Source organism: Coffea arabica, chromosome 5e, assembly GCF_036785885.1.
Source record: "Coffea arabica cultivar ET-39 chromosome 5e, Coffea Arabica ET-39 HiFi, whole genome shotgun sequence".
NCBI lineage: Eukaryota > Viridiplantae > Streptophyta > Magnoliopsida > Gentianales > Rubiaceae > Coffea > Coffea arabica.
In genome coordinates, this window is record NC_092318.1 from 53,470,847 (window position 1) to 53,495,193 (window position 24,347).

Sequence of the window (24,347 nt, forward strand, 5' to 3'; positions counted from 1 at the left end):
GAAGACGATCAAGCCCCAATTAAGCCCTAGTTCGTATCGAACCAGCCCTTCCATCAACTCATGATTGGCCAATAACGTATCACTAAAGTTAGTGATAAAGTAAAATCTATCAATCTTTACGGACTTTAAAGGAATTCACTTCCCCATCTGAATGATCTAAAAACGATAAAATAATACTCTTCTAATCTGAAAAATATATATATATTTTTGCTGCTATTTTCAATCTTTTAAAGCCGAGTAGACTAGCACCGTTCTATAATTTTTCAACTCATCTTACACAGGAGGTTAATCGCTCTAGAATCCAAAAAAATTGGTAAGACTTCACCGTACCAGTAAAGTTTGGTTAGTGTTGTTGACCAAACTATAAATTTTGGTCGCTGCATGCCCATTATGCACCACCGCATTATCATAGATGAGAAAAGCTCCACCAATTTTTCCATTTTTGTGATTTTTTTGGTCATTACTGGAAGAAATCAGCCGCGACCTTTGTTTGGTCGTTGCACAGAGTTGATGGAAGTGGTTGGGCATGGAGGCAGAGCAGCCTACGAGTCCGACGGCCGTTAGTTGGAGAGGCCCATATGAAAATCTGCTCGTGCGCCACGCCGCCGTTGCACCGCCTTCTTTCTTTTATATTACTGGCACATTAAATGAAACAGAAAGCAAGAGATAGCCAATCACGGCAGCCATTCTTTTTCCCTTTTCTTGATAGCGACAACTGGTACTTGCCAGCCGCTTCTTCTTCTAGTAAAGCTGTCTTCCCCACCTCCTACGCCAAAGAAAGGCCCAAATTCGTAAAAAAGTCAGAAGGTCGTTTGCTTCGGCCTCAATCTTTAATCTTTTGAGGTTGGAATCTTGGCTTGTTGGACGCCACCAATGCACAACAAAATACTAGTGAAATACTACTAGAAAACAAAACAAAATCACCCCACCGGCCAGCCAGCACCAGAAGAAAGTGTACTAGCTAGGCTGCACATCTTTGCCAGCGTTTAGTTTCAAAAGAATCAATCACCTAATGACTTGCAACTATGCAATTGCAAGTCGTCTTTAGCTTTACGTGAATTGTACTGACATAACTCTTTTTTTTTTTTTTTTTCCATTGATCAGAATTGCGTCTCAGCAATCGACAAATAAATTAGTACTAATACTTTTGACTTTTGCTTGAGGAGCCGAAACGTTCCCAAAACCACTTATAAATCTTGTTCAACAACTTATTCTTTGGTCATGTTCTTTCTTGTACAACTCAGACATCCTACTCATTGTCTTTGTTGAACTTAATACTAACATAATAGTGTGGTTGTGCAACTACAGCTTTGTTAATATCAAAACAAATCATCCAAAACCAGTTGTGATCCTCCCCATGCCTCTCTAATAAGTCAGAGGCAAAAAGGGCGGAAAGCTGAAGAAACAATGCAACAAGGTTGCTTGCTGACTTAGCAAAACCAACATTTACATCTATAATCAATAGTCATCATAGACGAATATTATCCTCTGCATTATCGTCATCATCGTCAACTATCCCATCAAAGAACGGGTCCTCGAGAAGATCAGCAGCTGAGGGCCTATCCCTTGGCTTTGCAAGGCACTTCTCTACGAATGCCTTCACCTCAGGGTCCTTAATCTTGTCCATGGCTTGAGGTCTCACCCCAGACATCACCTTCTTGTATATCTTTGCAACATTGTCACACTCACTGTAGGGCAATTCAAGGGTTACCATCTCAAGCACACACATACCAAATGAATATATATCAATCAACTCGGTGTAATCCTCCTCGTATAGCTCTGGGGCCATGAATTCTGGGGTGCCAACCATTGTACGTGCACAATGACTCTTCCCCACAATTGCAGCCAATCCCAAATCACCAATCTTCACCTATATAAGTCAAAAACAAACTGTAAAGTTCCCCCCGCAGAAATTTCAAGCAATTAACTAATATCACAATTTCCTAAGCCGCAAAAGGAAGAAAGTATTGCAAAATCAACTCCTGAGTTTTCTTTATCTAACCAAAAACTACATGTTCTACAAGGTTCAATTAAGAGGAGCGAGATAACAGTTGGCACGTGCTGTGCATGCCTAATCTTATTGATCCTGGTCTCTATTTCTAAAAAAGAAAGCAAAATCAAACAATCTCATTTACTCAATTTAAAATTTCACTCAGGCATATACTAATGCATTATCAGTAAAGGAGAGAACATTTACACCGTTGTCGTTATCTAGCAACTACATTTCCAAAATTTCAACAACATCCAAGCAAATAACGACAATATCAATGACAGACAACTAATAAAAGATGTTTATACCTGTCCAATATTGCCATTGATGAACACATTGCTGCAATTCAGATCTCGATGAATGATACAGGGTTCATGAGTATGCAAATAGTTCAAACCCTTGAGAATTTGCCTGGACCATTTCTTCAATGCCTTCAACGAAACCTGCCTATGCTTTTTCCTGTACTCCCTCAAATTCCCAGAAGTACAAACTTCAGTGATAAAATTCAATGTTTTCTTTTCCTCATCTCTCCACACAGAGTACAGGGCTATAATATTCTTGTTCTTTAATGTCCTCAGCAACCTAACCTCAGAATATAGCCTCTCAATCATAGCTTTATCTTCACAGAATTTCTGCAATTTCACTTGGTTCCAAGCCACCTCTATTCCTTCCTCTTGATCGAATGCCCTGTACACTTTCTTCACTGATCCTGAGCCCAGAAGCTCATTATACCGGCCATATCGGCCACTGGGATCAACCTCCACGAATGGCTCCGTGTCTGCATTGGCCGCATCAGAGCCCATGCTTGTTAGCTTCAATGAAACGACCAAAACTTTATTCAGATCCCAACAATAAAACCGATTAAGGCCTGATGACAAAAAAATTCTTACGACTTGGCAGCTTCAATAAATAAAAAGATCGAAACTTTATTCAAATCAAAGCAAACATAATACTAGTCAAAAGCAATACACAACCTTATGAGTGCCAATTGAAATGATGCAATCAATCTCTGGATCTCAATTTTTTATCTTTTCCTTTTTTTATATGAATGAAGCAGATAAAAAAGAAAAAAAAACGAAATTCTAAGTAATTTGCAGGGACTCCAATTAACCATCAAATTCCTAAACGCAAATTTACATAACAGCAATTATCCAACGATAAAAACTAACCAAATTCACGATTTCACAGGTTTATATTAAAATAAAAAAAGATAAATTCATACTTATCCAAAAGATTTTCTTTAGCTAAAAAAAAAGAGCAGTACAACCGATTCTGAAAATCTCTTGTTAACGAAAGAACCACACAACTTCCCAAATAGCAAAAGCAATAAAAGGGAAAAAAAAAACCAACACTCCTAAACTTGACAATTCATAGAAATTTTCCGAAAAAAAAACTCCAAAAATTCTCACTTTCTCATATTTTTGCATACAGATCAGAGTTTCATGGTCAACCCAGAAGTTTTTTCTTTGTTTTTTAAAAAAAAAATTCAAAACTTATGATGCGCAATCCTGACTTCTAAGGCAGTTCAAAGCTTTGTTAACGAGAAAGTAAACATGCCAACAAACCACCGTACGAAAACATGCACGAAATAGACCAAAAGCCCGGGGTGGTTGGGGGAACGACGAAAAAGATGGGATCTTTTACCATGTAGGGAGAAGGCCCAGAAGGGTGGATGAGAAGACTTTTGTCTTCTTCACTAAAGTCTAAACAGAAGCTTAGAGCTTACTGCTGCTTCCGTAAAAAGACGAGACAAAACATGCGACATTGAAAAAGATGATGAAGAGTATTGAGGTGGCGGTTTATATAGTAGTGCTTGGGACTAGGGGGAATTTTCGACTTGGTCGGTTGGGGGCTTGTCAGCCAAAGCCAGCTAGGGCGGCTGACTCTTGACGGCTCTGCATTTACTGGGTCTTAACCCCTGTTCGGTGGGTTTTACTGTGGTTCTAAAACTCGAGGGTTATTACTTACCAGTGACTAATTACTAGCACTAATTTAGCACTACTAATTACTAGCACAAGTAAATTGTTTGCGCGTGGATAAATTTGTAGAGGGATCCAATTCTGATTTACTTCTATTATGGATTCTTCACCCAAAAAAAAATAAAAAATAAAGAAGAATACGCAAGAACGGATTATTATCATTGTAATTTCTATGATCAGAATTACAAAGTATATATATTGAACTGGTGAAGATAAATATTCCATGGGATTTGGCAATTCTTTGATTTGATTGAGTTTACAAATCCCACGTTTTGAGTGTGTATGTGGGAAAATAATTGAACAAGATATGATAATGCATACATATTTATTAAGATTTGTTAGAAGATAAGAAGATCAAGACATATCCTCTAATAAGGAACAAGGTATGAGAGATAAAGGCTCAATATTAGGTGGTGCTTCCCTCTATTTCCTTTTCTTTTTAACCTGACAATTTAAGTTAAGACTGAAAGTTAATGCATCCTTTTTATCCTTTTAGGCTGACTTCATTTGCTAAGGTTTTATTTTTTATTAGCATTTTTATTGGTACATAATTTTATGAACAAAATCAATCCCCCCCCCCTCTCTCTCTCCCGACCGGCTTCCTTTTGTTTTACCGTGCCAAGCAAATATCTGTACATTTATATCAGTTGAATCGAATTTGGTTCGCTATGAACTTCAATGTACCTCGAGTTAGGAAGATCAAGAAAATAAATACAAAGTTTTGATCAATTTCAGTAGCAAAGCTGTGTATTTGAGATCTCTAATACATTGTGTTTGGATTGCATTTTTCGTCATTTTTCATGGAAAAATTACTGTAGCGATTTGATATATGTGAGAGAAAAAGGTGATAGGGAAATGTGATCACGGAAAACGACAATATTTTCCGACGGAAACAAGCAATCCAAACAAGGCTAATTAGATTTTAAATCCAAAGCAAGGGTTTTTAAGGTAAATCTTCTCTATCATTTTGGACAACATAAATTGATGGAAAGAGCACTAAAACATAAAACTACGGATTACTTTTCCTTTTCAAAAGCAAATAGGAATATCAATTATTACCAAAAAAAAAAGGAATATCAATTACTTGATAGGATATAGAGCTAAGCCCTATTTTGAGTTGTAGTGCGTTTGCGAGAAAAAAAAAATGCTTTTAAGTAGTAAAAGTATTTCTACAGCGTTTGACAACTAACATAAGGAGCTCGAGTGTTTGACGCCGTAAAGGCTTAAAAGCATATTTGCTAATAACGCTTGTGTTAAGTGTTTTTTTTTTTTTTTAAATCACTTCAATTCCAAACGGGTACTCTCGAGAACCAACATCAAATTAAGCCCATTTTGGATCCGCTCGGGTTCAATTATCCCCAAATTTGGTTCGGGCGGTATCCTGAATTCAAGTCACCCGACTTGTTTCCTCCATTTGATTGCAATATATTCTTCACCCCTATAAAAATTCACTTTGTGAAAAAAAACAGAAAAGCGGGGGAAAAAATGGCGACGGCGACCACCCAGAAATCAATCTCAAAGGAACTAGAACTGGTCGATGGAAAAAAGGCCAAACTTAAATCAGCATTCGAAGAGCTTCAAGCCCATTATTCTGTCACCAATCTCAAATGGGAAGACTTAGATTCGTACTTCACCTCCCTCCAGTCCCACCTCCTCCACAAGTTCTCCCGCCTCCAATCCCAAAAACCCGACCCGAAACCCCTGTCCCACCCACAGCCCCAGCAGCCCAAACAGAAAGAAACTCCAGCCAAGGATTTGTCGAACCCAGTTCCGGCTCGGGCTGAATTGAAGTCTTTCTGTGAGAATATGGATGGGTTAGGGTTGAGAAATTATATACTCGACCGCCCCAGAGAACGGGCTGCTATTCGGGTCGAATTGGCGGACGCTTGGAAGTACGCGCCGGACCCAGCTAAATTGGTTGTCGATGCCATGCAGGGGTTGGTTGCGGATGATTCGGGTTCGGGTACGAGTGTGGACTTGGGTGGGTTGAGGAGGGTGGGCGTGGTTTTGTTAGAGGAGTTGATGAGGGCTAAAGTGGAGATTAGGGACGGGGTTAAGGAGAAGGCGAAGGCGATAGCGGCTGAGTGGAAGGGGAAATTGGCTGCCGCCAGTAGTGGTAGTGGTAGTGGTGGTGATGGTGGAGGTGAGGAGGATGGATTGGAAAAGTTGTGTTTTTTGCATATGTTGGCTGCATTTGGGTTAGTGGAGAATGATGGTTTTGACTTGAATGAGCTGGTTGAGTATGCTGCTGTAATCGCGAGGTATCGACAGGTTGTGGAGTTGTGTCGTGCCCTTAAGTTTGGCGATAAGATTTCTGGTAATTTTTTATTGTACTAATATGCTCATCATCATTTTTACTCACTTTGTGTAAGTGAATAATTTCTTAGGTTTTTGTACGCTTTTAGTGGTCAGGCAGTGACATGTGATTATTTTCAGGGGATATTTGTTGAATTTATGGATATTTATTGGGGAAAGATTTGAAAAGGCTAGTAGCCATGTGGTTGTGAGCTGAATTTGAGTTAGGTTTTGCACCCTGGTTTATATGTATTGCTTTATTGATTATTTGTTGAATTTGCCTTCCATCACCTAAATTGGGGTGAAAGAAGTGGAATTCTATGTGTAAACTGTCTCTAACTGGGAATTGCATCTGGAATTTGGCTGTGAAATGGTGAATAGAGTTATCTAGAACTTGTAGAAACTTTTGCAATTTTTGTACCCGAACAATGGAAATGGACGAACACCTTAGGTTAACGTAACTATTTTGTGGAGAGAATTCTCGCTCCTTGTACTGACAGGATGCTTGTGCATGAGAAATAGAGCAGAGCCGGACTAAGCTGTGAAGTCCCCTGCAAGTTTTGTCTTAATTATCTTTGCATCAGGCTAAGCCTTAAAGTTTGTTAGTCATTACACAAATGATTGCATACTCTAATAAGAAAAATGTAATGCATTTATGGAATATGCTCTTGGATTACCGCTGAATCTCTTCTGAATTGTCTGATAAATATATTTTTCCTCGCTTGTTTGTGACAGACATAATTCAGAAACTTATTGGCGAGGGCAAACATCTTTTGGCTGTTAAGTTCGTATTCCAATTTGAGATGACGGACAGGTTCCCACCGGTGCCTTTGCTGAAAACCTATGTATTAGATTCAAAGAAACTTGCTCAGAAAGTTCGCAAGGATGGAAAGAGTTCTCGTCAATCTTTAGTAATCTACTATACTTTAACATGTCTTCTGTAGACTTCTTCACCGATTGAAATCTGCCTAAGTTGCTCAAGTAACCCATTCCTTCTTCCTTGTAGAATGAGGCAGCTGCAAAAGAAATTAGCTCGCTCAAATCAGTCATTAGAATTATTGAAGATCACAATTTGGAATCTCAGTATTCAAAGGACATCCTTCTGAAGCGTGTTGAGAAGCTAGAAAAAGAAAGGACAAGTAAGAAGCGACCTGCACCTGTCCCTGCAGTCAAAGCTCAACAACAGAAGCCCAATGTAGGTAAGCAGAGTAGGAAGATTGGAGCTGCTGGCAGGTCTACATTCCAAAAGAATGTTGCTACCTATCCAACTGTTCCAACAGTCCAACAACCTCATATGCAGATGGCAGGTTTATTGGCAGATCCATACCTCAGTACATCTGCAGCAGCCTATGGCTTGGCAGGCTCAACTCCTGCTGTTGCCCCATATGGAGGCACATCTGCTGGCATTTATGGGTTGCCAGGGACCCATATAGACCCTTCTGTAGCCGGTCTATACCCTTCTGAAACCTCCACGCGACCTAGTTACTATGATAGGTCAGTTGTTTATGGTGGATATGGTTTCCCACCTCAGTACCATCAAGCTTACTATCCTCAGTAGTTTGCTTTTATAGATGGTCTCTTAATTTCCCCTGATTTTCTCCTGTGGTTAGCACAAAAGCATACTGCTTTTGGTGACCAGCATTTAGCAGATACTATACTTGGTTCTGGAAAGTTACTGATATGTCAGTGATGGGTGGTACCCCTGAATTAATTTTCAGGTGTACATCCTTTTGGCATTTAAGAGATCACTTACCGATGATCAGTGATGCCTACCATATTCCCAAACTATCTTCCAGTTCCGATCCTTTTAGGCCACAATCATGTAGTTTCATTTGCATCCTGTGTGGCATAAGCACATAGTTCATTCCCATTCTTTTTCCCATAATCATGTGGTTTCACGTTGAAATTTGCTAAAAGAGATTTCTGGGGTTAACCACCATTGGAAACTGTTCCAGTTAAATATGTCCTTGTACCTTAATTACAGTTTTCATTTAGTCAGAATAGGTCAAACCTTTTTTTAATAGTATTTTGTTCCTTTCTCTTATTTCTGTTGAAACGTGCAGCTAATTTGTTTTGTTAATCCTGATTAAGATATCATAATAATCCTGCCTCTCAGAACTTAAGAATATAAGCATGCCAGGAATTCTGTATTTACCACATGGATTGAAGTTGCAAATTTAAGTGGCCCGTTATTTTGTGTTCATGAGTTTATTTTTTACTAGGCTAGTTAAATGGGCTAGTTATTTTTAGTCTGAAGCTTGTAACGCTATGTATTGGTACTGCATCTTATCATTAGAACTGAGTACTCTTTTTAATGCTCAGTGAGTGCAAGGTCAAATTTTTCTTCAATCGATGTTAGATGTATCTGCAAGCGCTGGTGCGGAACATCCATGGTTGATTTTTTTACCATCGACAGGCCTTTGTACATAAGTTTCCTTTTAGTGATGTAGCCTTTCACGTTAGAAATACATTTTCATCCTAGTGACATTAAGCTTTCATCATTGTCTTGTCCTAAATGAGAATCCTAGTGTCCATGACATAATTACTTGTGTAGCAAAACCAATTGTTTTGCTGCCTTATATGCATGGGCAAACTTTTAAGTGGAATGCTTCTCCATGATGGGGAAGCTACTAGGCTGTGGGTCTTGTAGTTGGCTGATATGTTGACATGACTAATTGTTGATTGGGAACTTTTTGTGGAGGATATCATGACCGAAAGTGGACAAATTCTTGATCCTGTTTGTTTTGGATATTGAGAGCACATATTTAGGGTGTGCGTAACGGGTGCCATTTGCAGTGGAGCTAAGGTTGTGATGCTGACTTGCTTCGGGCCTTGAGAGTAGTTATATTTGGCCGCCAACCTCGTTGTGTTGAACATCTCTAATAAAGTCTTGTCCATTCTGACAAACTTTTATCAGGAAATGGTGCAGAAGCCTTCTGCAAATCCAGATTCCACAGACCCTGAGATGGATAGGATCTTCTTCCTGTCCAGTCAAGCCCAAGCCCAAGCCCCCCAACACCCCCCAAAAACACCCTTCCTCTCTCTCTCTCTCTCTCTAACACACACACACACACACACACAGATATGCATGCATTTAAAATTTTATTGACAGAATAGTACTTGCTCTCCTCTGTCTATTTGTAAACTCTAAAGATGTGGATTCAAACTGTGAAGTTTATGAGAGCTGGGGTGTAATTATTTCAACTGTCTGATTTTAAGTCTATTTTATTGGCTGTTCCGGTGTTTTAACAGGTATGAGATGCTTTACTCTCTCTCTCTCTTTCTCTCTTATATTCAACGAAGTATGCTTTCTATTTGATGGAAATAGCACCTTACAGGTGTCTAGTCTCTAGCAGGTATGTGCACATTAGGTCTCGAAATCTTGATGATATTACAACATGAAAATGCAAGATAACAAGGTGAATCGGCTATCATTCATAAGGTTTCTGTGGTTGTATGATATCCGAACACAACAAAACCTCTCAGAAAGTAGTTGGGGAAGTGCCTGGCGGTTGTAGCTGGAAATGGACATCTCAAAACCTTTATTTTTTTTTTTCTCCTTTTTACAGAAACCTTGCGGTGTGGTTTGAGCGTTACCTAAAGGGGCATCTCTTGGCACAATAGCAATTGGAAGTTTCGTTTTTTCCTCATTCGTTACAAGTCAGTCTCTTGACATGTTTTAGAGACCAGTTTAGTTTTGGTGGCATTTAAGGCCCTTAAAAGTTATTATAAAAACGATTTTCTAAGTTTTGTAGTAATTTCTGGAGCCCGAGTGGCGCATATATTCGTGAATTCTTTGAAGAATCACATGACGTTTATAGAACTGGAATAAAATAGTCCACTAAAATCTCTAAGGTTCTAGGAAGACAAATGATTTAGGTGAAATTTTTTTGTGACTAGTAAAAGATAACATAGAATTCAGGGTAAAAAAAAAAAAGAAAAAAGGAAGAAAACAAGGAGAAGATGAGTGATGGGACATGAATAATGAAATCTTGCTTAATCAAGCAGAAGATCTAAAGAAAACGAGGAGGAGGGGGAGGAAATTAAAAGAGAAGTAATGAAAATAAGTACTAGTAACAACAACTGACACACTTGTTCGTCATTTGGAATCCGCTCCATGAAATGGAACCCCACGCTTTCCGTTTGCTTTCCCATGAATAACATATTGTCACCTAAACTCTTTTTTTTTTTTTTTTTTTTTTCCTAAACCAAAAACAAAGAAAGAAGGAAAGAAAGAAGGTCACCTATGAGCCCTAATTTTTTCAGCATAAAATTCTCCAATTTTGATTTTATGGTAGCTTGTCAATGGGGAACAATATAAAGTGAATGATGATTCTCCACCAATACTCAGGTTCTTTGCATCTAACTATTTGATTAGTCACCTAATAGTGATTTCTTAACCAAAAACGCAATTAGTACTATAGTTATCTTGATACCAAATCCATTAACCTCACACCATATATTTGAATACATTCTTAATCTTAATTAGTCTTTAGCAAACATTTCTATGTAATGTCTTGTTAAGAATACCAAAATTCCGCTTTTCCGTATAAAAGCAATGCAAGGCAGAAGAAAAGCGGATAAAGTGTTGCAAATCATAGTTTTGATGCATAAGTTGGATTAAACGTAGTAATCACTCTTTATCCCATTGGTCGTTGCTAGTGAAATGAATGCTGCTCGCTTCTCTGCTCATAAGTCCGAGCGGAGAGTACAAAAACCACTAAGAACAATTAATATGCTACTGACTTTTTTGAACTAATGGAGAATTCAAATCTTTTGAAAAAGAAAATCAAAGAAAAAAGTTTGAGAGTTGAGGCCTAAGTCGTGAGGACCGAGCAATAATAACAATTTTTGAGTAAGAAGAGGAATCCATCTTGTTTGTTCAATGAGAGGCGTTGTTTGGATTGTGATTTTTTGATACGGAATTTGTACGTTTTTCAAAAATATTTCTTTTACGTATTTTTTAAAATCACAATTTTATTTTACATATATCACATATTAAGAAAGAGTTTCAGTACAATTTTACTTCAACGCACAATTGTGAGTGCAATTTTACTTCAACGCACAATTTTATGGATTAATCTTTTATATATTGATAGTGTATATATTTTCATCATTAAATACGTGACACATAATTTAAATTTAAATTTTATATATATATCGTGTATCTAATCATGATAATATATATATTATCAGTGTATATAAAATTTACTCTAATTCAACGAACTATATAACATGGGAAAAGGTTTTAAGACAAGAAGTTCGAAAACACCGGGAAAGAGACAAGGCAATGAGGTCCAGAATCCACGTATGTTACAACCCCAGTAAAACTGCTAAACTACTGGTCCCTTACTGACAAGTCTACTCGCGCACACAACTCCGTATTTACAATCATACCCCTAATACGGTGCAAAGACAAAAGCTTCTTCCAGGAGTAGTGTATTTCTATCTACTCAATAAATACAAAGACATCGGTCCAATGCTAATCCGCGCACAGGTTTCAGAGGAAAACTCGAATTTACTGAAGCACCCCTGAACGTAAGTTTACCAAAATAGCCCTCCCCCATTAAACAAGAAGCAGCAAAAAGAGGTCCTCCCTCGTCCTCCCACCATCGTTCTCTTCAGCTTTTCCAATGGAAGAAGCCTCCTCACTGCAATCACGCTATCACTCCCCTCACGCCTTCGAACTGCTGCAGCAACAGCAAGTAGAAGAACAGCAAAGTGGTGCTTGTTCGAATGTGGAGATGGACGGCCGGCTGACTTCATCTCTCCGGCGAGTCAGGGATGGAAATGGAAATGGAAATGGAAATTACTCAGAAGCTGCTGCAGCATACCACCACTCCGCCGCCGCCGCCGCCGGTGGTGGCGGTGCTAAGTATAAGCTCATGTCTCCGGCCAAGCTCCCGATCTCTAGGTCACCTTGTACCCTCACAATCCCACCTGGGCTTAGCCCGACGTCGTTTCTTGAATCCCCTGTTCTACTCTCCAACATCAAGGTTAGCTTTTTATTTTAGATTAAATGGGTTATCTTCAGCTTTGATTTTACTTTTCAGTGGAAGAACAAGAGCCTTTTTCTTTTCCCTCTTTACTTCTGGTAGTAAAAATTAAACTAGCCTTAGCTTTAGGTTCAGATTCCGATCCGATACCCATTTTCTGTTTCATTTAGACACCGTACTTCCTAAAATAAAAAAAAATGGCTACAAATATGAAAAAAGAATGGTTCTGAACTTGGACATCTTTTACAGCTCAAATGTTTTTTTTTTTCCTTTTTCTTTTTTGGTTGGGGGAATGGGATGTTGTTGTTGACGTCAAGGGTGTCGCGAAACTGAGTGCCTTGATGATGTTAGATGTCTGTCTTAGTGTCTAGTGGAGAATTTGAGGAATTGGATGATGTGAAGGTCTGCTTTGTAAAATGCTTTGTAGTCTATTTGTGGATAGTACCATTTCAATTAATGATAGGATGTTTGGTTCCTTACATCACGTCGCAATTTGTCCGTTTTAATTCCTTTTTCCATCTTGGGCGCTCAGTAGGCTGAGAATATGAAGTTTTCTAATGGGATGTCTGATTCTTATCATCACATTTCACTTTGTTGGGATCATTTCCTTTTTGTCTACCATCTCAGTGCTATGTGGAGAATATCTAGTTTATTATGTGCGAACTTGTGTTTTAGCGTGGATGTCTCAGGACGTAGATTCTGATGCTCGCACTTGAGGTGTATTGTATTTGTTTCTTGGTGGATTTATGCCTCATGTTCTCTAGAACATTTTGCTTTCTGGGTTTACTTTTTAAGCTTCAGTGTTGTTTTTTCACATAATGAATCTTTGCCTTCTTTTTCTTTTTGGGTGCTTCCTTCTTTTCCGTTGTTGCTCTTATAGGGCAAATGATGTTGCATATGCATAAAATCACGTACTAAGTTGTTCTTGGCATCTAGAGAGGAACACATCTTTTCACTTCTGTTGGTGTGAAACTCATGAAACACATCTGATACGTTGAAGTTTTAGGTCTCATATTTCAAATTAATGAGCACTGTTGTTACTAAGAAGGGACCTACTTTCAATCATTCTTGAAATCACTCCTGGAGTGCCAGGACAATAAACATTTAAAGACTAACAATTTCCCTTCAGTTCCTCCCCCTGAAGATAGAGAGGCAAGAAGTTGGGTGGGAAAACAGAAGAAAAAGATTAACAATTGCTCTTTAATTTCATTCTGCTAATTCCTGTTTGTTGATTTTTTAGTACTTAATTCTGCTAACTTCACCCTTGTAATTTTGCAGGCAGAGCCTTCTCCAACTACAGGCACCTTTTCTATGCCTCAAATGATGCAAGGCTGTAGTGGGACATCCGGATTTTCATATCTCACAAACTGTTCCAGTCTGAATACTGTAAACAAGACGAATTCCTGCAATTTTGAGTTTCAGTTCCATGCTGATTCAGGCGATGCAGCAGGATTGAGACCAATTGGACTTGCGGTAATTTGATCACTTTTAATGTACTTGTGTAGTTGATTTAAACAATTATTCAAATTTCTATGTTGTTGAGAACCTAGGTACTCTTATACAGTCTCTGAGGTCAAAGTTGTTTAAGCATTTCTAATGATAATCTCCTGAAGGATTTTTAGTTTGGTGTGTTTTTGGTGAGTAAAAAAGGGGCTATAAGGCAAGAATGATTTTGAAAGCTGTTGATGTTGATGGTCCGCTTAATATTTCTTTGCTTATTGTGAATAGCCTTTCCCTGTTTAACAAGGTAGAAATGATCTCTTATTTTCTAAAATTTCATGACCCTGAACTTAGGATATTATTATGCTATTAGAAGTTCACTTGCTACCATTTCTTCTTCTGTTGAAGTTCTCATGATGGAAAAAGATCAAAAAAATATTGTTGTTCAAAAATTCTGTGTAAAAAATGAAGTTATATGCTGCACCACTATGTATATGTAATGAGAATGTTTTGAAACCAACCATTGACTGATGAGTTTCTCTTTTGGAAAAATTGTGTAGCTGCCTTTTGTTTACTGGTGCATTATTTCCTTCCTGTGACTAAGTTTATGTTGACATGCCAAAGAGTACATAATCATAAGGATTAGATCTTTGGTTTTTTTTTTCTTGGGTTTAATTTTTTCTCATTATAAGTAATATCATGGAACAAGACTATGGTATTTATACATTTGGAAATATTTTTCGCCTCTTCTGAGGAACTTTTATTAACCAAAAGGAGAAGAGAAGATTTTTCATTTCCTGTGACTGCCCTTTATCAGCAACCATATTATGTCATAGTAAGTATGTCCCGACGCTAAACAAAATCTCAAGAGCTAAAATATGTGGATTTGTTCAATACTGTTCATTAACTGCTTAGTTTGCCGCTTTGGGGGTTACTGGAATCTTACTTGCAGAATTATTTTGAAGGTGTCATCAGGTTTAGTCCAGCAGCATAATAAGTCACTTGGACAAGTTCCAGATTCGGGCCTTCCTCAGTCATTAGTATCTTCATCTTTGGTTAAACATGAGGTGGTGATGGCAAAAGAGTCAAATTTTTCTGCACCAACCACAATATCAGATAGTGCTACTATAGCTGTTGATTCTGATGTATTGAATCAGAAAAATCATCCAAATATCAGCAATCAAGTATCAAATTCTGATAGTAAAGATACAACGTCATCAGTTGCAAATGACAGGTCATCAGACGATGGGTATAATTGGCGAAAATATGGACAGAAACTTGTAAAAGGAAGTGAATTTCCTCGAAGCTATTACAAATGTACGTATCCTAACTGTGAAGTGAAAAAGATATTTGAACGTTCTCCTGAGGGGCAAATAACAGAAATTGTGTATAAGGGTTCACATGATCATCCTAAGCCTCAGCCAAGCCGTCGATTTACTCCTGGTGCTCTTTTGTCTATTCAAGAAGAGAAATTTGATAAAGATTCAACTTTTACTGGTCAAGAAGGTAAAGAAGTTAACAAATTAATGCAGTTTTATGGAACTTTTTGATCCTTATTTTGCTGTATGCGTCTAAGAATGGTAAATTAATATCTTCTCTCTTGTTTGCTTCTCTTGCCAAAGACAAACTAAACGTCAACAGCCAGAATACCAGTGTCGAGCCAAATAGCACTCCTCTGCCATCTCTGCAGCAAGAAAATGATGATGGATTGGATGGTACCCTGTCAAAATTGCAGTGTGTTAATGATGAGATTGATGAAGATGACCCATTTTCAAAGAGGAGGTATTTTTATCTCACAAAAGATCCATGTATTATTCTTACTCCTATGGTTGTTTTATGAATTCTGTAAAATTTTTGACCAGGAAATTAGATGGTTCACTTGATGTTACACCAGTGGTGAAGCCTATCCGTGAGCCACGTGTTGTTGTTCAAACTGTAAGCGAGGTTGATATACTGGATGATGGGTATCGGTGGCGTAAATATGGGCAGAAAGTGGTCCGTGGAAACCCAAATCCTAGGTACATAATAAGTTTATTGTTGTGCATACAGATTAATAGTATATTGTTGCTGTTTATGCTCTTGTCCCAGAAGTTGCGTTGTTTTAGAACATCACAAGGTACTACGTTGGTGGTGGTATATGATTCCTTTATCCAAATCCAGAAAATTATCTGGAAGCATCATTATATCCAAATACATCAATACCTTCTTGTGTCACATCTGTGTTGACCATCTGATATGGCTCAACTTGTATAAGTTGCTCTATTTTTGTGCTTGAAAGGATGGGTTGCATTTGATTGGGTGTTGAATTATACAATGTGCATGCTCCCATTTCAACTGATATCCAAAAACTCAACTTTATGTTTATTTGTGTCATGGAGTAACTGTACCTTCTCTTTGAAGCTGGCTTTTCTGGGATATCCTGTTCTACTTGGAGAAGTATGAACTTGATCATGCGTTGTTTTGCTTCTTTCATCAATAGAATTTAGCAACCAATTTTCTCTGCATATTAGCAAGGCGTTGAGGACAAATTGAGATATAAGTGGTTTAAAAAATTTCTTAGAATCGATTTTGTTCTGCATTTTGAACTACCTACTCCCAATATGAGATGAAGCTATGTTGCAATCTCTGCACATAGTGCTTGTCCACATTTTTCTGACACTACATGGTCTGTGATCACTAAGACGGCACATTGTATAAAGGAAAATTATTTTGCTTGTAGAACTAACCTCCATTTATTAGGCCTAGCGTTCTTTATGTATTTTAATGGAGTATTAAGCAAGATTTCTGTCTTACATTTATTTATTTATATTTTTAAATGTATGAGCTGTTGGTTGTTTGTAATCATTGATCTTCCATGAATTCTGCGAAGTCAAGTCTTGAGCAATCGGATTTTGGTTTTATGGATTATAAGCAAGTTGGTATTGCTCCTTTTATCTTCTTTGGTGGTTATAGTTGTATGATTCCCTCATTTAGGCGTTTCTTATTTTTGACAGAAAATACCCAGGCCCTTGCTATCCAGTTGCCATGCACACCCTATTTTCTTAAATGAGATGGGTGTAGTTTTACCATTTAGCTAGGAATTATCTTCCAAGCATTTTGTGACTCACCACTTGGGTGTGATGCAGGAGTTATTACAAGTGCACTCATGCAGGATGTCCAGTAAGGAAACATGTTGAAAGAGCATCGCATGATCCCAAAGCAGTTATTACGACATATGAAGGAAAACACAATCATGATGTACCAACTGCCAGAACAAGTAGCCATGAAATGGCAGGACCAGCAACGATGGGTGCAATGTCAAGAATTAGGTCAGAAGAGGATGATCCACTAAGCCTTGATCTTGGAGTTGGTATTAGCTATGGTGCTGAGCATAGACCTGATGCTCAGCTACAAATGCTGAACTCTGAGCCTCTTCAAAGCCAAGTTCGTGCAGCTGCTTCTACTCGAATGGTAGTTCAAGCATCTACATTGCCAGCATGTTATGGTGTTGTAAATGGTGGAATAACTTTATATGGATCCAAAGAAAATTTGGACGAAGGCGGTGGTTTTGGGACAGCACCTTTGCGGTCTTCAAACCAATGTCCACAAAATCTTGGAAGAATAATTTTGGGCCCGTAAAGTGTTACTGAGTACGAGGAGGAAAAGTGAAAAAATAATGCCACCATTTATTTTTTTCGGGATTCTTGGTGGGTGAATGGTCGAAGGATTCAACCGATGTTCACTTGTGAATGCCTGCCTCTCCAGTTTTATGTTTGAGAGCTGCCCATGCTGTAAGATAGTATTGGTTACCATGTAAATTAGAATACAGTAAAGGTTGACATTGCACCCTCAAAAGTGCTCGAATTCTTTTGGTTTTTGTAGCAAATCCATCTCATCTCCCTTCCTCATTTTCAAGTAAAAGCTAGCGTCAATTTTAACAGGATTCTTGTCGTCTGCCCAACATCATGATTGGCGACAACTAATGAAAGAATTTTCCCCGGGTATGAACGTTCCTCCATCTGCTTACTCATTCACTTTCCTCGGGCAATCTTGAAATCATTAATTTGTTGTTTATACGTCTGATCGAAGATAAAAAGGGACCACTACTTGGAAATGGCAGAACCTCGTCATGGGAGCCACCCACCACGATGAATTTTTCCGCCCCGCCATCAGTGTGAGAATAGTTCCATCTGTGCTACATCTACAGTCTTTCTTTTGTTTACATTGATACAGGAGTTTATGTACCGAAATTCATGATTGATCGAAGGAAAGATTACCATCCATCATGTACAAACTGACTGACGATTAAACAGGTTGAGGAAGGTGTATTTGTCTGTCACCTCTTCTGATACTTTCTGGGGAAAAGACTAACATCCTCAAATGTGGTTATTTTGTTGCATGACTGCAAATTCCTTGAGTTACACAAAACAGGAGTCACAATCCGTATGTGGTGTACTACTATGAAGTACGAACCAAACCCAGAATTACATGAATAAAATCTCCTTGAAACACAGCCCACAGACTCCATAAACTCGTACCCGCATCCATATCTATCAACATTTCAACAATGTACCCCACAAGTATCCTCAAGGCAAGAAAAGTATAGTATTTTAACCCGTGAAGAATCTTCTCCAAGACTGCCATGGTAGCCATCCACCTGCCAAGAAAGGAAAGGAATGCAGTCAAAGAGAATAAGAATGCACAGCGATGAAGGTTCTTCTGGTTGTGTCTCCCAGTTTGAAGAAAACAGAGAGTTGGTTAGAGAAGATACCACAGGCAGGACAACGGATGTGTTGTTGGTCAGTCCGGAGAACTAGACCTGACCCTTTACATTCTCCACATTGCCTCTGTTTCACCTGCACGTTGCAATTTTTCATTTCTTCTTTTTTTTTTCTGTAATACTACCTCGTGGACTATTACTAGGCATTTCAGTAATCTTTTCTATTTTGCCTACACATAGTATCAGAGATATTTGCTTTAGTATTTGCACGAATAATACTAATTTACCGCACCAAGCTCCTTTTTTAAAAAAAAAAAAAAAAAATTTCCTTCCTTTTTCCTTTCAATCATATATAACAATCGACAATAATAAAATCTGGATGGTAAATACTACGTACTAATCAAATTTACTCCATTCTCTACATCAAAATTCAAAGTAGTACGATAAACAGAAGGATCCTGGAAATGCTTACAATTCTTTTGCCGAACTCAATTCCAGCAACCATAAAAGGTGTAATTCCAGCTGCCAAAAATTACAACGCAAGACTTCTTGAATAGTTTGTATTCATATATTGTGAGAGTAACACTAATAATAATAATAATTTAAAAAAAAAAAAAAAAATCTTTTCCCCAGACATCACTCATCAGACAGACAGAGAGTGAACACCCGAACAAGCCAAGATAATTAAACATGGTCAAGGTCGAGTACCTAAAGCACCAACAACAATTTGCCATGTGACCACAGCCCGGGCAGGGTCAGAAGTGAAACTGGAAACCTCGGCCAGGGCGGATATTCTTGGCTTTGATTTCTTGATTTTGAGAGATTCATAACTTGTAGTAATACTACTACTAGTAGTGTTCCCACTGGGAGCCAGAGATATTGGATGGGAAAGTGTTGTGGTGGGGAATCTGGTTCTGGTGGTGGGTTGATTTGAGCTTCGTATAAAGCCGCCGCTAACGACTGCATACCCCATCTTCGCTTTTGATTAAGAGCAGGGCCAGGGCCAGGAAGTCGGCCGGGAAACTAGAAAGCTTTTAACTTGTTCCGTTCGTTGATGAGTCGCAACATTTTTGGCCATGGCATTTTCGGTTTAGTATTTATTAGAGCCACAGAGTAGGAGCCGCTGATACTTCTCCACGTCCACTTGGACCTCCACTTCGCGCCAAACCCAGATATAAGTAGGTCATATCATACTTCTCCACGTCCCCCTTTTTTCTTTTTTCTTTTCCTTTTCTTGCCCTAGGCCCCTAGCCATGAATTTCTTCCGCTCATCAAATTTTCATTAGGCTCCAGATGTTTTGGTTTGCCGGAGAGCAAGACGGATCATGGAGTCAGCTTGGTTGATGACAGAATGCTGGACGGCAGTTGTCTTCTTGTTCTACTATAGTTGAATTAGCCGTCTATTCAATCATGGAAGCGCATTTTAGCGTCATGAATCCAATGATTGTTTTAGCACAGAGTATTGCTTTTGCCAAAAGACGTGAAAAAGGCCAATGCAGCAGCGGAGCAATATGGTTGCCGCGGTCAACAATGGAGGGGCAAAAAGCATCCAACATCCATCAAGTATATTAAGCTAGGACAAACAAGTAAATAAAGCTGATTAAAGTAGCTGTACAAAACTTAAAAGAACCTCTGAAACCAAGCGGTTTAAATCAAGAACTGTCCAGATAAACTGCAGCAGAGCACAAACAATCTATGGCAGCTTGCTTCTACTTCCGGACCAACCGCGGTATATCTAGGTTAACTCAGTCTGGGCTTCAGAATTCCCCAGGGGATACTTCAGAATTTGCACACATAAAAGTTTTAACTACAAAGATTTCTTAAAACAAACCAAAAGCAAAATTAAGAGGAAGTTGCACATAGAATTCTAGCAGCGTCCTTAAGAAGAGTACCATTTTCAGCTTCAACTACCCGCGAGTAGCATTCTAACCCATCCTCGTAACTGTAATTTTGCTCAGTACTTGCACCACCAGAAAGGACTTCATGATCCTTGACAGACATCCACCCACTCGACTTCTGGCTGTTTTGCAAAGTGCTTTTAGCACCCCCCACAGTCTTCTTCTCCTTCACCGAATTTTTCACTCTAGCGATCATCGAATAAGTATTATTTCCCCCAGGAAGTGTTTCAGTGGTAATTTTTAGCGGATAAGTTCTTTTAGTCTTTGTATGGAGAATCCTGTGACCGGTACCAGATTCAATCCTCACTTCAATCTTGTCCTTCACTTTCTGCTTAACCAATTTCCGAGTGCCATTGTTATAAAACTTTATAGAGTTCTTGAACTTCAACTTTTGCGAAACTGAGGTAGTAAAATTGCCAGCAGTTGAGCTCACCCAGCCACAAATCTTAGTCTCCCTCTCTGCCTCGATTTGAAACTTTCCATCAAGCCCAGCAAACTTCAATTCACGCTCTAAAGAAAACTCGGGAGAACTAAAAGCAATTCCAGCCAGAACCTCCTCTGAACCAGCATCCAACCAGAGATGCAAATTTGCATCCACAAGCCAAAATGAAATACCATCGGCCACTCGAAGCGAAAAAGAATGCACCTTCCCGTCGAGAAGCAAGCCTAAATAGGGTGTCAACTCTGCATCATATGAAGGAAGATCAAATGCTCCAATGGAAACCACTGGCTCCCAAAATAAGGGATTAATTCCACCAGTGAATATCACCGGAAAAGGTACCACTGATCCAACAAGATTCCCATCAATCATCACCAAAACTTCACGGTAAGCACCGTGGCCTCGCCCCATAGTCACCTTATTCATGTTTGCATATGAATCAGAAGGATTCACATGCTGAGCCTCATCATCATTTGCCACCTTTAAGTATGAATCAGGAGGGTTAGAGTACCAAAACTCGTCATCCCCATGAAATGACACGTAAATTTCAACCACAGCTCTATATGTATTCTGAGGAATTCGAACTCCTCTGGAATGAATATCTGATTCATTCTGAATCCTAAACCAATACCCTTCATCTCCAACCTCTGAAATAGGAATGATCAAATCCGCTGGTTTCTCATATAGTAAATCAAAGGAACCCTTTTCAGAATCCACCAGTGGTTCTAAAGGGTTGTACACAGATTTCAATTTCCTACTACTAGGCCAGTAATTCTCTGAAGGCAAAGCTAACAAAGGCTTAACATTTTTGGCGTTAGCATCATAGTAAAGGAAGGTAACATTAACTTGGTAAACGCCAGTAAAGACTTCATTAACGATGTTTTCAAGCATGACGGAGAGAGTAAGGTTGTTCTGTGATAAAAGAGAAGAATACCTGGTGACGTCCTTCCTAACCGTCCAGAAAATTCCATCAGCTGTGGGCTCAGCCGTGCTGGTGCGGATCAGCTCGGCTCCACCGAGCCAGAGAGCGGCTATGCGGTCGTGTTGCTCCCCTTGACAAGAGGCTTGGATCTCGAGAGTGACGTGAGTCCAGATGCAATTCAGGGGCGGAAAGTAAGGAACGGAGAAGGGGGGAAGGCCGTAAGTGTTGCTGAAATTGTGAGTGAGGATTGGGAGAGTGCATGTTGCGTGGGCGCCGTCGAAGGGAAGTGGCTTGGTGACTTCAAAATATTCTTGCGGTGAGGCAACGTTGCGATCATTTTGATGGAAAGAGCGTTTTGTAAAGTGGGATTGATGGAAGGGTAGCGTTCTGGACTGAAGTGGAATAGTGAGGCACAAGAGGATCAGTGAGAGGAAAAAAGTTTGCATCTTGGCTTTTTGGATTGTCTGGTTTGGATGGTCAAGGAAGAACCGAATAAGTATAGACAGGGAACCCAAAGAAGAGGAGATTTTAGATGGGTTTCGATTTTCTTGGATCGGGACTTGGTTTAGCTATTGATTCTGAGGAGTTCGATAAGTCAGATGGAGAGTTGAATAGAAGCCTGAGCAATGAAAGTCAGTAATGGATGTTTGGTGGCCTTAAACTACATAATGACAAGTTAACTTTCATTTTGATGGAAAGACGAAAGAGCGTTTTGTAAAGTGGGATTGATGGAGGGGGTAGCGTTCTGGACTGAGGTGGAATAGCGAGGCACAAGAGGATCAGTGAGAGGAAAAAAGTTTGCATCTTGGTTTTTTGGATTGTCTGGTTTGGATGATCAAGGAAGAACCGAATAAGTATAGACAGGGAACTCAAAGAAGAGGAGATTTTACATGGGTTTCGATTTTCTTGGATCGGGACTTGGTTTAGCTATTGATTCTGAGGAGTTCGATAAGTCAGATGGAGAGTTGAACAGAAGCCTGAGCAATGAAAGTCAGTAATGGATGTTTGGTGGCCTTAAACTACATGATGACAAGTTAACTTTGATGAATCGAATAGGCTGTTGAAAACGAGAAGAGCTTCTATACGTGTCCAGCGGACCGTACTGACTTTGCTGCATTTGATTCTTGTCATGGGACCGTACCCCGTTGAAAATTTCCAAGATGAAAATTTTATTGTATTTAATGCAACAATCCGCAACTCTTCCCCCGACTTCCTAAGAATCTTCCTGAATTTTGTACTACTATAGCTATAGTCAACCGTCTGTGCGGGCATTTTTATTACGCCAGCAACAATGCCAGAGTCCGATTTGCACTATTCGAGTCAGCTTCTCCATTAATCTTGACAATAGGTTAGTTAAAAGCTTCAAGTCCCCTCTTACTTTTCGTTCATTCTGAAGCTCATGAAGCTAAGGCAAATAGAGCTAGGAGTAAATGCTCCTACCAGCCTGCTATTCCCTTTCAGGAAACAAAGTAGAGGGCCGATTAATTCTGAGTTACCAGTTATGTAGCTATGAGTTATGATGTCTTTGTTTCCCTCCGGATGTCTTGTTTTCTTCCATCTTCCTAAGGAGGAATAAGATTAACCATCACCTGTTTACACCACACAACTTCAGTGACGACCACTGTCGAATCTTTCTGCTGGCTTCCAACAGTGTCATCGCATCTGGAAGATGCTTATTCACATACATATGACAATAAACAAGACAATCCCATCTGGATCATGGCCTTCCTGTATATTGTAGAACTATTCACCAATTTGCAAGTGTGAATGCAAACTGAAATCTAAACCATAATCCCTTGCTCTTTCTATTGGACATCTGTTAAATGCATCATGCCCCGTAACTGATGACAGAATACATTGCATCCAAAGCAAAAATCGAAGGCATGCATTACCATGGATTTGGAGAAGATAAAAGAAGAGCAATCATTACTACAAGCTTGGATCTTTAACTCATAAGGACAATCAACTCATTGTTTAAGTCAGTATCATTAAGAAGTGTAGTAAGAAGAAACAAAGGAAGAAAAAGAAAAGTAGAATATCCAAAGTGTTAATCTTCATACAAGGAAACCTAACAGGTTTGAATGAGGGGTACATTGTTGTTGAGAAATCAACTCTACATAGATTTTGATGGTCACAACTAAAAAGAAGTATGCACCTCAATTTTGATTACAGAAAACTCATGAGCTACTGTCGAAATGCTAGCTTCAACAAAGCATGCTTGGTTCGTGAATCAATACAGACTCCTATTCAGAGCTCAAATAACATTAAGAGACCACTCATAGAACTCACTATGATGTCCATACTTACCAAAGTGCAATTCAGGTTACAATATAAGCAGAACGATGCTTGCAGTAATGGCAATCATCCTTGAAGCAACTTTTGAACCATATATTCCATGCATGAACGATAAACTGACCAGAGTGGAGAACCATTATATTAAAAAACTGTCATTCCTTATGGATAACTTTAGCAAAACCAAAAGAAACATCTAATATATGTCCGATTAACCAGGTAATGATAAAGCCAACAGATGCAACTTCCATTGACCTAGAGCATCATATAGTTCTCAATTAAAAAAAAGGGGCTCTAAGTGCTCTCATCATAATAAAACCTTCAATGTTGAGATGGACGAGTAACCATGACAAATTATCAAGCACAATAAGCAAAGACCAGCATAGGCCCTAGGCAC

General features: G+C 39.0%; 4 protein-coding genes across 8 annotated transcripts; 2 read left to right on the forward strand and 2 right to left on the reverse strand.

Annotated features, from left to right (window-relative positions):
- Nucleotides 1–1,294: 1,294 nt before the first annotated feature.
- LOC113743503 (probable serine/threonine-protein kinase WNK11) lies at nucleotides 1,295–3,792 on the reverse strand. Of its 3 annotated transcripts, none has more exons than XM_027271548.2 (3): nucleotides 3,635–3,792; nucleotides 2,299–2,802; nucleotides 1,295–1,870 (listed from the first exon to the last, which is right to left on the reverse strand). In XM_027271548.2, exons 1-3 carry the CDS (start codon nucleotides 3,635–3,637, stop codon nucleotides 1,469–1,471), a joined length of 909 nt encoding a protein of 302 aa, XP_027127349.1. In that variant the 5' UTR covers nucleotides 3,638–3,792; the 3' UTR covers nucleotides 1,295–1,468. The 3 variants fall into 3 exon arrangements, with proteins under 3 accessions (XP_027127349.1, XP_027127350.1, XP_027127348.1); XM_027271549.2 differs by having other exon boundaries at nucleotides 2,299–2,858; nucleotides 3,635–3,785; XM_027271547.2 differs by lacking the exon at nucleotides 3,635–3,792 and adding an exon at nucleotides 3,400–3,622.
- A 1,481-nt stretch (nucleotides 3,793–5,273) lies between these two features.
- Nucleotides 5,274–9,468, forward strand: LOC113691044 (truncated FRIGIDA-like protein 1). The gene is made up of 3 exons (XM_027209221.2): nucleotides 5,274–6,286; nucleotides 7,000–7,175; nucleotides 7,271–9,468. Exons 1-3 carry the CDS (start codon nucleotides 5,455–5,457, stop codon nucleotides 7,820–7,822), a joined length of 1,560 nt encoding a protein of 519 aa, XP_027065022.1. The 5' UTR covers nucleotides 5,274–5,454; the 3' UTR covers nucleotides 7,823–9,468.
- A 2,299-nt stretch (nucleotides 9,469–11,767) lies between these two features.
- LOC113690098 (probable WRKY transcription factor 20) lies at nucleotides 11,768–17,587 on the forward strand. Of its 2 annotated transcripts, none has more exons than XM_027207914.2 (6): nucleotides 11,768–12,260; nucleotides 13,539–13,733; nucleotides 14,666–15,206; nucleotides 15,323–15,482; nucleotides 15,563–15,718; nucleotides 16,826–17,587. In XM_027207914.2, the coding sequence occupies exons 1-6, from the start codon at nucleotides 11,898–11,900 to the stop codon at nucleotides 17,316–17,318; spliced, it is 1,908 nt and encodes a 635-aa protein (XP_027063715.2). In that variant the 5' UTR covers nucleotides 11,768–11,897; the 3' UTR covers nucleotides 17,319–17,587. The 2 variants fall into 2 exon arrangements, with proteins under 2 accessions (XP_027063715.2, XP_071905448.1); XM_072049347.1 differs by lacking the exon at nucleotides 11,768–12,260 and adding an exon at nucleotides 12,948–12,977.
- Nucleotides 17,588–18,047: 460 nt separating this feature from the next.
- On the reverse strand, nucleotides 18,048–22,827 carry LOC113687733 (peptide-N4-(N-acetyl-beta-glucosaminyl)asparagine amidase A-like). 2 transcript variants are annotated; one of them, XM_072049348.1, is made up of 5 exons: nucleotides 21,671–21,849; nucleotides 19,108–21,383; nucleotides 18,872–18,921; nucleotides 18,451–18,535; nucleotides 18,048–18,336 (listed from the first exon to the last, which is right to left on the reverse strand). In XM_072049348.1, exons 1-2 carry the CDS (start codon nucleotides 21,705–21,707, stop codon nucleotides 20,242–20,244), a joined length of 1,179 nt encoding a protein of 392 aa, XP_071905449.1. In that variant the 5' UTR covers nucleotides 21,708–21,849; the 3' UTR covers nucleotides 18,048–18,336; nucleotides 18,451–18,535; nucleotides 18,872–18,921; nucleotides 19,108–20,241. The 2 variants fall into 2 exon arrangements, with proteins under 2 accessions (XP_071905449.1, XP_027061073.2); XM_027205272.2 differs by having other exon boundaries at nucleotides 19,108–22,827.
- Between the last annotated feature and the right edge of the window lie 1,520 nt (nucleotides 22,828–24,347).

Coding starts and splice junctions, on each gene's coding strand:
- LOC113743503 (XM_027271547.2), bottom strand. Junction 1,871..2,298: donor TCAATGGCAATATTGGACAG/GTATAAACATCT, acceptor TGACTTATATAG/GTGAAGATTGGTGATTTGGG.
- LOC113691044 (XM_027209221.2), top strand. CDS start 5,455: ATGGCGACGGCGACCACCCAGAAATCAATCTCAAAGGAACTAGAACTG. Junction 6,287..6,999: donor GTTTGGCGATAAGATTTCTG/GTAATTTTTTAT, acceptor TGTTTGTGACAG/ACATAATTCAGAAACTTATT. Junction 7,176..7,270: donor AGAGTTCTCGTCAATCTTTA/GTAATCTACTAT, acceptor TCTTCCTTGTAG/AATGAGGCAGCTGCAAAAGA.
- LOC113690098 (XM_027207914.2), top strand. CDS start 11,898: ATGGAAGAAGCCTCCTCACTGCAATCACGCTATCACTCCCCTCACGCC. Junction 15,207..15,322: donor AACTTTTACTGGTCAAGAAG/GTAAAGAAGTTA, acceptor CTCTTGCCAAAG/ACAAACTAAACGTCAACAGC. Junction 15,483..15,562: donor GACCCATTTTCAAAGAGGAG/GTATTTTTATCT, acceptor ATTTTTGACCAG/GAAATTAGATGGTTCACTTG.
- LOC113687733 (XM_027205272.2), bottom strand. CDS start 22,104: ATGCAAACTTTTTTCCTCTCACTGATCCTCTTGTGCCTCACTATTCCA.